Consider the following 13,650-nt stretch of genomic DNA (forward strand, 5'->3'; position numbering starts at 1 on the left):
TTATTTGATTAAAAAAAAATAATAATAAAGTTGGCAATTATTTTGAGATTTAGCAATGCAGTCAGTCAGACAAAAACGATTTATAAAATCCCATCTCAAAGCCTTTTAAAGAATTTTGCAAGATGTATGTAAGTCATTTTAATACAAATTAAGGCCTTATTTTTAGATTAATGAATTGTTTGCCTTTTAAAACTTTTTAAAGATCTATGGGAACCCTGTGAACGTGTACTTTATAGATCAACGTAACCTAACAGAGCTCACGCAGTTTCTTCTAGCTGAATTAAAGATGAAAGCTAATTTATCTTAACTGTGTGGTCTGCTTTCCTCCAGCAGCATCTCTGTTTGTCAGCTGACTCCTGTGACTCATCATTTCCTCTAATTGGCGTATCATAATTGGCCCAGATGGCCCAAATTCAAAAGCTGGACTCATTTGCCTCCCTGTCCTAAAACCACAGCATTCCTCAGCCAATCGAGCAATGCAAGGCTCCATGACATCACTACCTGAGGAATGAACCAGCCTAACAGTTGTGTGCGTAAAGTGACCCAGCTAACAAGGAGGGAGCGGGTGGTTTAGACTGCTCCAACGGGGCTGTAACAACCAACGGTCAAAGGGGTCATTAGACTGAATCAGGCAGCTTGTGCATTAGGACGTGTGTGTGTTGCCAGTTTTCTTATTGAGCAAATAGCAGGGAACTTTCCATCCCATCCAGTGTGCAGTTAGAGCGCTGTGGTTTTGATGAGTGCTTACACAATAATATGGGTTTTCACTGCGGCCATTGAAAACATACTTTCTGCCTGGGAGACATAAAAGCACGTACATGATGAGTGATGTTGTGTAAGCCATGAATTCTTTCTTTTACGCAGACGTAAACTGTGTGCAGATCGGTGGCTGAAAGAAGCTGAGCACATTTACTCAGTAAATGTATGAGCTGTCCTTTTAAACTTAATCTGTAAGTACACTGGTGCCTCTGTAACCAGTCAGTATATCCCATTTTCACCATTAAATAACAATGTTAAACTCCCTGATGAGTCCCCCCACGCCCACCCAACCTATATTTATTTATTTTACTTACTTATTTTTAATTTATGTTGTTTTTAAGTTTTGTTCTTTGTTTTTTTTTCCCTTTGTGATTTTTTTTGTCTTTTGCTACTTCTTGAGTTGTGATCTTATGGTTACAGTAAAAGAAAAAAATGTGTTAAATTGTGTATTTTGTTTGGCTTTTATAAAGAAAGTTGAAATAGTGTATTTACTCAAATACAGTTATTAGAGTTTTTTGAGGTGCCTGTGTATACAGTGTATTTCCATCATTGGTAATTTATCGTTTTTGCCACTAAACTTCAGAGGGAAATATTGCATTTTTACTATATTACATTTATTTGATCACTGTTAATACATGTTACATGACAGATTAAGATTTTATGTTTTATTATTACTTTTATTTATTACTTATGGTGAAATGCTAACTAAGACGTAACGTTACAACTGCGACATTTTGAGGATATTTTGGTGATCTGAGGTGACAGATAATAGTATGTTCTATTATAAAACGTTCCCACAATGTTACCTGAGAACAAAGGAAGAACGTTGTCAAAGCTTCAGAAAATGTTATTGAGAAATGAGATTACAGACTATTTTTTAAAATGAAAATGTGATGTCATGTGATATGTTAATAATAAAAAATAATAATAATTTAAAAAACAAAACATTTTTTAACATTTTTTTGATGTTTACAGAAAATGTTGCCCAAATTTAAGAAGAACGTTCTGGCAACATACAGAAAACTTGCCACTGAAAACGTTCAGTGGTTGCATTGTATCATTCTCTAAACATTTTTAGAACCAATAATTGCTAACTGGGTCTGCGTCATAGATATTTCCTGAATGTCTCATACAGCTTCTTTTGTATTGGAGTAACGGAGTATTTTTAAACTGCAGTATTCTCTGAATACTTCCTCCAGACACACATTCACCCGCAGAGGTCATTGAGAACATTTATCCCGGAGGAGGCCCAGTCCTCCCGCTGCTTGCTCAGCACTGTGTATAAACTGGGAAGCACTTCAGAGGGGCGCTTGTCTGCACACTGTTTGAAAACCTGGAAAAACCATCACGGCCTGTGAACCGTAGCAGCACTCTCGTCAGGAAGTGCCTGAGAGACCCCGAAGGTCCATTTTTCACAGCAAGGTGAAGTCAGACTGAGCCACGCAGTTGAGTTTTAGTTACATAAAAGAACGATTTTTGGGATCTGAATACTGTTAAATCTATCATTTTGTGCTGTCTTCAAATTTCATTGCATATTTTGTTTTTATCCATTGTGCTGAAATGTGGGTTTTGAGCAGAAGCAGCTGGAAATCTCCTTGCACAGTGTAAGACGAAGCCACTTAGCACATTGTACCTGGGTGCAAAGCCAAAGCAAAAAAAGGGGTGGGGGATTTTTTTATTGAGCTCATTCAATAAGTAGGTACAGCTGGAGAGGGGAACATACAAAGTATAACCTCTCCTGATGCTATGAAATAACTTTCTCATGACCACCCTCTCATTTTCCTTTCCACTCCCTGTTTCCCACTTGTCTTTGCCAAATGTCCCTCAAAGCGGAGTTTATAAAATCGGAATTGTCTTAGGGATTGTTTAAATTGAGTACATATTGAAATGGGCAATAATGACAAAAGAGCACACAGAGGACACGGCTGCTAATGAAAAAATGGAGGCGGGGAAAAGGGTGTGGAATAATCCAGAGAATATGAATGGCAGACAGTGATGTAAAGTGATATGCAGACGGACGACAAGGGAATGGGAGGTGCAGGGAGGAGGCAGCGTAAAGAACGAGTGTTTGAAAAGGATTCATCAAACAGTAAATTCATATAAAACGGTTTATTAACATTTTGAAAAAGGGATTTAGACACAGCTCTTAGAAAAGGAATGTGTGACGTTTCTATATGATACATAGAGAGCGAGTTCAGCTTTGGTGTTACAAAAGCAACTACTGTGCAAACATACATTCATGTAGCCTTCCCTACACAGCGCACCGTTTGAGATCGGACCAACGTCTGACTGCCTCGGAGGAAGAAGAAAACAAGGCGAGTAAATGTAAACCATGCACGAGGCACAAACAGATGTATTGTGTGACAGTCTTGAAAACATTTTCTCATTCCCTCTCATAAACTCTGGTGCAGACAACATCCCCTGCAGTCATTGTCTGAAAGAAAACAAAAAGGGCAGAAGTTTAACTTTTGGTAACTCTTAATAGGGTACAGATTTTAAGAGGTATATAAGTTATAACTACAGAAAAACATAAATTGAAAAAAAGGAAAATTCATTAACAGCCTAAAGTTAACTTTTTACTTCTGGTGATTGCATTTAAACTTCAAAAATCCTAAAAAGTGGAGTTCATTTGTGAAGATTATTTGGCTGAACAAAACGCGTATCAAAGGTTTGTTTGACCACAGAGCTTTTTTTCTGCTATGATAAAAAAATCCAGTGGAAAAATCCCATTGGCTTTTTCACGAGGGAACCGAGGCTAACTTCAACATTGGCCTGAAGAAAAAAACATCCCTGAAGCACTCTATGAAGCGGACGCAGCACCAGTCATCAGAGTAATTTTACATGTGTCAGTCTAAAAATTTTGGCTTCATGCAACACTAAGCAACTTTAATAGGAATGAACAGGGTCCTGCCTCCAACACTGTATCTGGGTCTCTTAATACATCCTTGATTTTGGCTGATGCCCAGACACTCGCTCACGGCTACAGAGTGCGAGCAACAGAGCGTGAGCAACAGGATGCTGCATGCAGTTCACTCAAGGGCCTCAGAAAGAGATGTCACTTATAATAAGGATATTCTGAAAGTTACATACAGAACCTTTAAGTAGCTCACAGCTCAGCCTCACAAAGCGTCTTCTGAGTGTAGATTTATTTTACTTTTTTTACTACCTGACAACCTAAAAGGTGGTTCTTTAATGGCTTATAAATGATCTATATAAAGCATTAGAAAAAGATTTTCAACTGCCAAAGGGTGGTAACTTTTTTTTTTAATTATGTAAGGCTCTCATCTTATGTTTTGTGTCATTTATAATCTGATTAACTATTCATAAAGTTGTGTTTTGGTGCTGTACACAAAATAATTACCAGTATCAGTTCTCCATCGTTGGTCAGCTCTCTGGTCCACGACGTCTTGGGCCCGTCGCCTTTCTGTAAAGTCTGTTCACAGCTGATCTTGCTGTCTGTTTCCCATTTAGGAAAACTCTGCGGGAATTCATGAGAAGAACAATATGAATCATATTTGGACTCTCAAAGTTAAAACAAAGTTGGAGTTTCGTCATAACTGGAGCTCAGTGTGCCAGAACATTTATATGATCTGTCCTTCACCACTCACTCAGCATGAAGAGATGCAGAACAGATCCATGTATTATCACCAGGACTGAAATTATTTCCATATGTGTCTTCTGTGCATAAGTCGGGCTAGTTACGCTGTCCTTGGCAAAATTCTGGTATGCATGCATCGACATTATAGTGGAATGTTATATACCGTGCAGGCACGTCCATCCACTGTGGCCTCATTGAAGGACTGACCCACTGTGAAGGAGACATTAGTGGTACGGACGCTGGTGGACGTCTTGATGGACAGAGTCTCATCTTGCTGGGTGATTTCTACTGCCGGGCTGGCGGCCGCTCTCACTGCAATCTTCCTCAGAACCACATTCACACCTGTTCAAGCACACACAGGAATAACATCAAGCCGTTGTTCTGAGTTTATTCGGTGCAAGATGAAAAACAATCTTTGATTTTATAGATATCTAAAATCATCTAAAAAATATCTAAAATTTAAAAAATGGCAATAACATAAATGGATGATAATCTATACACTCGGGCTCGTCAGATTAATGGCCTGGCCGAGTATTGGCCGTTTTTCTTTAATTATTTATTATGAATGCAATGCTTGTTGGCAACTTTGAATTGAAAAACAGTCTGTGCTGCTGCACTGCCACACAATAAAAACATGACTTTGACTGAAAGAAAAATTAGGCAGTTAAAAGTTAACTCTGATTCAAATCTTAGTTTCATGTCTCTGCATGATGAGTTTCTTTTCTTAACTGAATGAACTAAAAGCAATGAAATTAATTCAAGAATTTATGGTATGCTTCAGAAAATGGTTACCAGTAATGAAAAGCATACGTGATTTGTGCTTAATGGGTTACAACATGCAAAACCACTGGTATGGTCTTTTATACCACTAATTACTGTGACATTCTTAAAATTCTGTCACATCAACTCAACTCACAACTCCACTGAAGCTGGTATGATGCTCATCAGCCACCATAGTTTGAACCTCATCCCAAACAAATATGTTAATGTGAGTCCTCAATTCACAGCTGCAAGGACATGGTGTTGTAAAGATACGGAGATTGAATACAAAGACTTTGCATAATTAAAAAAAAAAAAAAAGTTTGCATCTTTTTGTAGTCAAGTTTGAGTTTTGCGACTCTTTATGTGTCTTTCTGGGCTTTTATGTGTCTTGCTGTAGTCCTTTGGGTCCCTTTGTGCTAATTTATGTCTCTTAGAAGTTCTTATTTATCTCTCTGATTGTTTTCATTATGAAGTTCCTTGTATAAATTTGTGGTCATTTTGAGTCTCTTTGCAGTCATTTTGAGTCTCTTTGTAGTCATTTTGTGTCTCTTTGTTGTTGCTTTCAGTTCTTTCAAGTTGTTTTGTAAGTCTCTCTGGCTGGTCATTTTGTCTCTTTGTGGTTGATCTGTGTTATTCATAGTTGTTTTGTATCTTTTGTGATTGCTTTGAGTCTGTTTTAGCTCTGAATCGCATTGTGGCCCTTTTGCTTGTGTTTGTGGTTGTTTGTGTCCGTTTGTGGTCCTTTTCCATCTCTATGGAGTCGTTTTCTCTTTATTGTAGCTGTGAGTCTCTTTGTTGTTGCTTTGCTTGATCTCTTTATGGTCATTTTGTTTACTTTGTGTTTCTTTGAAGTTGTTTTATTTCTGTTGGTTTTATCTTTGAGACATTTTGTGGTCATTTTTGTCTCTGATTGTCTTGTCTCTTTGTTTCAGCTTTGAGTCTCCTTGCTGTAGTCATGAGTCTCTGTGTGGTCATTTTGCATCTCTTTATGGTGGTCTTGTGTCAGCTTGTGCCTCATTTAACTGACTTTCCAACTTTCCAAGAACTATTAGCAGTCACTTCAATCACACATTCTAGCCCTGGGCCCCCCTGACCCTTTGGGCCCATGGCACTGTGCCTGATAGGCACATACCATAATTCATCCACGTATTTATGCAGCAAGAGAAAATAGGATTAAGAGGACCTGTAGAGAAAAGTGGCCTGGTTACTGATGTGCAAAGTTCAACTAGGTAATACTCAGAATAAATGGCTTACGCCAACACGTACTGGGTAAGCAGAGATGAGGTGATGTTTTATAAATGTAAAACAAAAGTAAACAGCCTGTTGATCCTTGAGTTTTTGGCATAATTCATGTGAGCTGCACCACCCGAAGACAGACCAAGACCGCCCCACGAATATGATTCAGAACTTCATACCATATTTGCTCATGCAGTGGTACTAAAGGAGGCAACAAACACACTCACACACACACACTCAGCCCTGGATTGGGTCGGGGAGGCCCAGAGCAGTGAAGGAAAGTCAGTCTCAGATCCGGCTGGCTGCAGGGGCCCATGTCAAGGCTTAGTTCCGTTTACCCTGGCTCTAATTACAACCGCATGAGGAGGACCCTGCTTCAGATGAGTCTAATCTAACATTCCTCCACAGGCTATTTGTCTTCAGATTTTTAATGGATGCCACTGGCTGGCCTTCACCTGACCTCTCCCTCTCCTGCTCTCTCTTATAACTGAAGTCCGTACAGTCTCATAGCTTAACAAGACCAAATATTCCCAGGAACATGGGTTAGCAGGGCCGGGGCAAACCAATTTAACCACAGAGAGCCACTTTAAACCACTTTGGTTCTCCAGTTGACCTCGAAGCCAAGTGGATTTCCAGTAGATAATGCCACTGACAACATGATTGACAGGTCTTTGTGTGGGAGATGCACCCATTTCCCTTTCTTTATCTGTTTTTGCATCTTAATGGAGTTGATGATAAACCAGATAACAATATGCTGCTGAACTGGCATCAATGAGGTTTGCATGCAATCACTTTGATCTAAAGGTGTAAAAAAAAAAGAGAGAGATGCAGCCCTGTTTTGTGTTGCCAAACTTTTTTGGAGGGATAAACAACTTATATACAAACAAATTAAATAGGTAATTAACTGCTTGAAACCTGGAACGACATCAGTTTTCTTGTGCTGTGTTGAGATGCCTTTCATAAACTATTTAAAGCTTTTAGTCTGAGCAAATTGGTTTGATTTCTTGCATACATGAAGGAAAAGGCAATGAGCAACTTTGCAAGAAATTACCTGCAAATTGCAAGAAATTAGAAATAAAAATTCTGGGGGAAAACGTGTTACATTATATGACTGCTGTAACTATAAATTTTGGGCAATTTTTCTTGTTTGTTTTTGTTTTTCACTTTTCTTTTCTTTTTGCTGATTTTTTAATATATTTTTTTGCTTAGAGTTTTTTGTTGCTGTTGTTTGTTTGTTTTATTAATTTCCTGCTAATTTTTAGGCCATGTCCATGTTTTTGAAAGAGGTCAAACCAATTTGCTCGGGTTTGAAAGGGTTAATCTATGCATGCACATAAAATACTCCAAATGCATTACTCACCCAGCGCTTTCAAAAGTTCCTCAAAATTGTCCGAAGACTTCATTTTCCATTTTCCTGAGAAATCTGCTACTTTCTTCTCCACTTCCATGATTTTCGCAGATCAAAAGCCGACTCTGAGTGCAGGCTCCGCAGTACGCTGTCTGTCTGTCTGTCTGCCTGTCTGTCCCCCTCCGATACCCGGTCTGCAGAGCCGTCTCCGCTGCCTGCATCTGCGCCTCCATTGATTGGCTGACAGCGCGCCTGGATCTGATGCTGCTCCAGCCAATGCAGAGGCCGGGGACAGGGAGGGACTTTCCCTCCTGATTCTGACTGTACCCTCCACCCTCCACCTCTGTCAGCATGGTGAAAGATTTGGACAGGAGCTGGAAAATGCACTTCCAGTAAGTCCTTTGAAGTTGGTGCTCGGATATTAAGTGTTAATTGTTTTTTTGTTTTTTTTTCTCATTTTGGTTAGGCGCAATTATTTGACAAGAAGTGCAGAAAATAAGTGACAGGTGGCCTTTATAAATGAGCAATAAAAATGAAAAATGGATTAATGGGTTAAGTTTTCCACAATCTGAGTGTGAAATCAGATACCAGGGTTGATGTTCTCACCTCCACAGTGGGTGGGGAGATGTAAAGCTGTTAATGAAAGAGCAAATAGATAAGACTTACAGCTGGAGGCAACCACCCAGGAAGGTGCAATCTGTATCCAAATTTAAGAGGGAGGATACACACATTATAAACAAATAGCACATAGGCTATCAGTTTTATTTACCCAACACATCTCATCCTGTCCTTATCTGAACTGGACAGGGGTGGGGGCATGTTTTTAGTTTGGCCCATGTCCCTTTCACTAACATGTAGGGGTGGGCTTTATGATCTATTCTGCACTCAGACACCAGGGGGCGATGGAGATTGGAAAGTTATGCTTTGGGGGAGCTGTCATGCTCCATGGTTAGCAATAAACTGATACACCTCCAATTACAAACCAGTCACAAACAGCAATATGCAATCGAGCACCAGTCCTGCCAGTTTAAAATGGTCAAGCCGGTTGACCAGTTTAAGGTATGTTTTCACATAATTTTTGATGGTTTAGCTGGTCATACCAGCTTGTGATGGTTAATCTAGTCGGTATGTCCATTGATGTTCCTGTAAGATGTAAACCAAATTAATGTCCTTGAGTATGGAGAAATGACTCACAGGGATGTATGAAAAGCAAAGGGCGTAAATCACTTAAGTGTACTATCATGGGATATACATAAAGATAAATGTGTGCCATAACCATTGGTCATAACCACAGACTGTATATAAAGTCTATAGTCATAGCTGACATCATGGTGGATGTTACTGTGAGTGTGCTTACATGGACACAAATGACCCATTTATGATCAGGTTTTTTTAATATCCTGATTATTTGTTTGAGCACATAGGTTAAACACCGTATTCCATTTACGAGAAACCCAAATATGCTAGCTGGAGTGCTAAAAAAAACAAACAAACAAAAAACTGGAATGTATTGGGATTATGAGTAACCCGGGCTCATGTAAACACCATATCTGGGATATGATCATAACAAGGATACGCCTCATGAACGACTTATTCGTGTACACGTAACTGTTAAAATTTAACTGCAATGGAACTCTGTCAATAAGGGTTGCTATAGCAACAGGATGTGCAACGTGAAAATTCCAATTTTTTATTTCAGTGTTTTAATTCAATAAATGCATTTATACTGAGTGCAATGCTGCCTTCGAGTATAAGATGAAAGAAATTCATCTAAATAAATAGATTAAAGTGAACTAAATCAGAATAATTGGGATAATGGAGATGTGTTTGATAATAGCACCCCAAGTGGACTAAAATTTAGCGGCAGAGCCTCTTTACGTACAACCTAATTTTCTTTATGTTAAAGACTCACTTTCTGTTCTTTTTTTGTCCCTTACATGCATTTGCACACTGCCAAGAATATTTCATCAGGTCTGGAGCAGAAGGGGTGCCTCTGGAAACATGATGCAGTGCATTCACCCAACAAAAGGAGTCATGATGTTATCTGTGCTAGTTGTCTCAAGCATTCCTCCCTGTGGCACCATGCAGCTACTGTACCCTATAGAGTTACACACTAACATGGGGATTAACCTCACTGGGCGATTTATACAGAAGTAAAGACTAGGATAGCACTACAGTTTAACTTTTTATTATTGGCACGCGGACGATTTAGGCAAGACGCCCTTCTTCAACGTGTATTCTGGCAATGTCACAAACAATAAGCACAGGAGGGGTTAATTATCGGTGACTGCAACTAGCACAGTATACCAGTTTTCAAATCATTTAGCTAAATATAGCTGTATATTGTTACCTATAAAAGCACTTTTAAATGCAAATTAGACCTACCATCCAGGCCAGCATTCACCGCTGGCTGACCTCGGACTGAGGACAACAGCAGCTCACAGATGAGAACAAGAAGAAGAGGAGAATGACCCTGATGAAAGGATAACACTGGACACTGCTGTACCTGTTGCTATGGCAACGGATGTAGTTTCATTAATCAGTATTTCCCCTGAAAGCAATCTCCCTCCCTTTATAATAACTATAACATCTGCTGTTGGGTTTTCTGTGCTGTAAAAACCTGTAGTGGTTTGTTTGTTTTTCTGTTTATTCACATGTTCACACATTCATTTAGGAGAATCAATTTAAGCGTTTGCTGTCATAAATAGCTATATGCCTTCTTTATTCAGGCCTATATTCAATTTTGCAGGGATGACTAAAATGCATTGGTGGAAGAAGTATTTAGATATTTTTATTTTAAAAGTAAACTTAAAAGTAGCCTTCTAGTAGTTTAAACACTGTAGAAATCCTTTGTTACAAGTAAAAGCCCAGCATTCAAAATCTTACATAGGTTAAAGTCCAAAATATAAGCATCGAATTATACTCAAAGGACAAAAAGTGAAATAACTCATTATGAAGAATGGCCCATTTTGGAATGTTATAGGCTACTATATTATTCAGTTTCAATTATTAATGAATTTATGTGAAAATCACTCTAATTTTACAGCTGGTACTTACTATACATTCTACTCTGTAGCTATTTTCCCCAAACTTAAATAAACTTTTGTCTTTATCCACAAAAGACATCGTAATTTAGTTGTTGATTATATTGGTAGGCTATCAATAATCTGAAACCACAAAGTAAGCTGTAAAGTAAGTTACAACTAATGTTGTAAAATAAATGTAATGAAGTAAAAAGTACAATTTTGGCGTCCGAAATGTCATGGAGTAGAAGAATAAAGCTGAAAAAATGAAATAATAAAATAAAATAAAATAAAATAAAATAAAATAAAATAAAATAAAATAAAATAAAATAAAATAAAATAAAATAAAATAAAATAAAATAAAATACTTTAGTAAAGTACCTCGAAATTGTTGTTAAGTGCAGTCCTTGGGTAAATATACTTAGTTACATTTCACCATTTCTAAAATACTGCTATTTTTTAATGTGATTTGTAGACTTCATAAAAAACAAAAACTACCTGGTAGTATTGAAAAAAATAAGATAAATGTTATAACAAATATGAAAAATTATTTCATAAAAATGATTCCATAAAATAACAAGGTAGACTTAGCTCATACAAGCAATTTAAGTTTTTCACCAGAATGATTAAAGCGTCACCTAGCGTTGATTTATGAGTTTTCCTGATCCCGGAACCTTTTGCAGATGTATGTTTCCATCCGGTTGGCATTTGAATTGACACCGGTCTCATCATGTCGAGGCACCTTCGCTTCATTGCGCGGACAGTGATGGTCCAAAACGGCGACGTTGACACGGCGTACAAGACTTTAACCAGGTGAAACTCTTTTTTAAGATTAAATTCATCATAAAAGTCGCTGTTCTCGAGGGAATGATAAGCTAACGTTAGCTTAGTTCGCGTTAGCCTTCCGCTCAATGTCACAGAGCTGCGGCTGCGCAGTGGGGTCACTGTTAGCTAGAGGCTAACCATTAACTTTAATGTTTTAATGATTTTAGGTATTTCGTTTGATATATTTAGACGTAGATAAAATAATTTTAACACCACAATAAAGGGGTTTGAAGTCACCGGTAACATAATCAATGTTTCTAACGATGTTAAGCATTTAGTGTTAGCAGCTGATGTGTTTTATTCGGTTTTATTTCTAATAGAGCTCACATGAAGCCAGATAATGTTCACATAAACTGCAGATTCATTACAGCAGGTGCAGGATTTTAACCACCTTCGACTAAGATTAACAAGTTTCAACTGAAACCTAGGTTTGCCTTCCAGTCTGCGTATGGAAACGCAAAAGTCCATTGATAAATAAAAAAATAATCAAAAACAGGCATTATGAAATGAGTATTTGAAGAAATTATGAAAGCGCAACTCATTGTCTTGACTTTATTGGAAATCACTTTGCATCATTATAGACAATTTATTTCAAAATATATTATAGACATTTTATTTAAAAAGTTAAATATCTGTTCTTATTTTATTATGGCATAAAAACTCTGAAAGTAAGAGGAGCGTCTTAAAATTATTCAGAATTCTTTATTTATTTTATATTGGACACTTTGGAGATCCATAAATGTGACCAACATTGTGATGGAGTCATTTTATTGTTAAATTGTTTCAAACTTTAAGTCACTTTGAGATGACAGTGACATTTGTGACATCATGATAAATATTTCCTCAGCTGAGAAGATTATTATATATACATATTTTTTGCTTGTCAGTAATTCAGAAAACATCTCAAAAGATGTTATTAAATTTCTTCAAAGTATTTTTTGATGCAGGTTCAGGAATTCACAAAACTAATTCTTAACATTGCAAAACAGGTCATTGCTTGCCCTACTGTATTGCTGTTATTATTATTATTATTATTATTATTATTATTATTATGAAAAACAAATCTTACACGCATACTGTATCCACTGATTGTCTGCTGTAGTGTATATTCTGATTCAAGATCCATACCCAGGTAATTTTTAAAATGTATAATATATAATATAATGTATAATGTATATGTAAAATAAAAAATAATTTACAGGGATTGCAAAGTATTGGGAAATGTAAGCAGTTGCAGTGCGTTCCTGGCTTTGATTTAATGTGTTTAAACTAAAGAAATATTCTTGAATCAATATTTCAGGGGTCTGAATCTTCATTTCAACTGTATGGCAATGCATTTGTGTGTGTAGTTGTCTTCGAGGTTAATCATTAAGAAATCCATGTGCCATATTAACGCCTTATGTCATAAGTGTTTTCTGCTGCACTATTCTCGTTTTTTATTTTCAGTTGTAAGGGGTCCACTCGTGTCACTTATATTTCTATTTCCATTCTCACGTTGAACTGAGTGTCTTAAATGCAACCTCGAGTGTCATCTTTTCTCTTCTCTGCATACTCCAGGTTCCTGACTCAGGATGGGATTATTGATACAGTGAAGCGCAAGCGTTACTTCGAGAAGCCCTGCCGAGAGCGGCAGCGGAAGAACTTTGAGAAGTGCAAGCGGATCTACAACTCGGAAATGTCCAGAAAGATTGCCTTCATCTCCAAAACAAACAGAGAGGATCCCTGGCTCGGCTGCTAGTGGAACGATTGTGATGAAACGGGACGTTGTCAGTGGACTTGTTGAGACGGGGCAGAGTGGAAGAAGCAATCAAGACCAACACAATATCACTGTTGCATCTAAATGGACTGACTGAGAAAAGCGACTTTCATCGTTAAACAGTAAAAGGAAGATGTTTGTTGGCGTGCATTCATTTTCAAGTCAACTCTGGACTCTTTTTTTTTATTTTCTCCTCAAAATTTGGCATGAAAAGTGCGTGCTTGTTCTCATTCTGGGTTGTAACGGGCAGGTTAACGAATACTTGTTTGACGATATTTTGTGTTTTAAATCACACAGTCTTGCCAATGAAAAAAACGAATAAATTCGTGACATTTTCTGAAAA

General features: G+C 37.6%; 2 protein-coding genes across 2 annotated transcripts; one reads left to right on the top strand and one right to left on the bottom strand.

The window, feature by feature from the left end:
* Positions 1–2,853: 2,853 nt before the first annotated feature.
* crabp2b (cellular retinoic acid binding protein 2, b) lies at positions 2,854–7,918 on the bottom strand. Its single transcript, XM_042506807.2, has 4 exons — positions 7,716–7,918; positions 4,521–4,699; positions 4,121–4,237; positions 2,854–3,193 (listed from the first exon to the last, which is right to left on the bottom strand). The coding sequence occupies exons 1-4, from the start codon at positions 7,801–7,803 to the stop codon at positions 3,143–3,145; spliced, it is 435 nt and encodes a 144-aa protein (XP_042362741.1). The 5' UTR covers positions 7,804–7,918; the 3' UTR covers positions 2,854–3,142.
* A 3,463-nt stretch (positions 7,919–11,381) lies between these two features.
* Positions 11,382–13,650, top strand: mrps21 (mitochondrial ribosomal protein S21). Its single transcript, XM_042506525.2, has 2 exons — positions 11,382–11,539; positions 13,109–13,650. The coding sequence occupies exons 1-2, from the start codon at positions 11,457–11,459 to the stop codon at positions 13,287–13,289; spliced, it is 264 nt and encodes an 87-aa protein (XP_042362459.1). The 5' UTR covers positions 11,382–11,456; the 3' UTR covers positions 13,290–13,650.

The sequence above is a fragment of the Plectropomus leopardus genome, chromosome 17 (genome assembly GCF_026936395.1).
Source record: "Plectropomus leopardus strain MGB_pleo_1.0 chromosome 17, ASM2693639v1, whole genome shotgun sequence".
Classification (NCBI taxonomy): Eukaryota; Metazoa; Chordata; class Actinopteri; order Perciformes; family Serranidae; genus Plectropomus; species Plectropomus leopardus.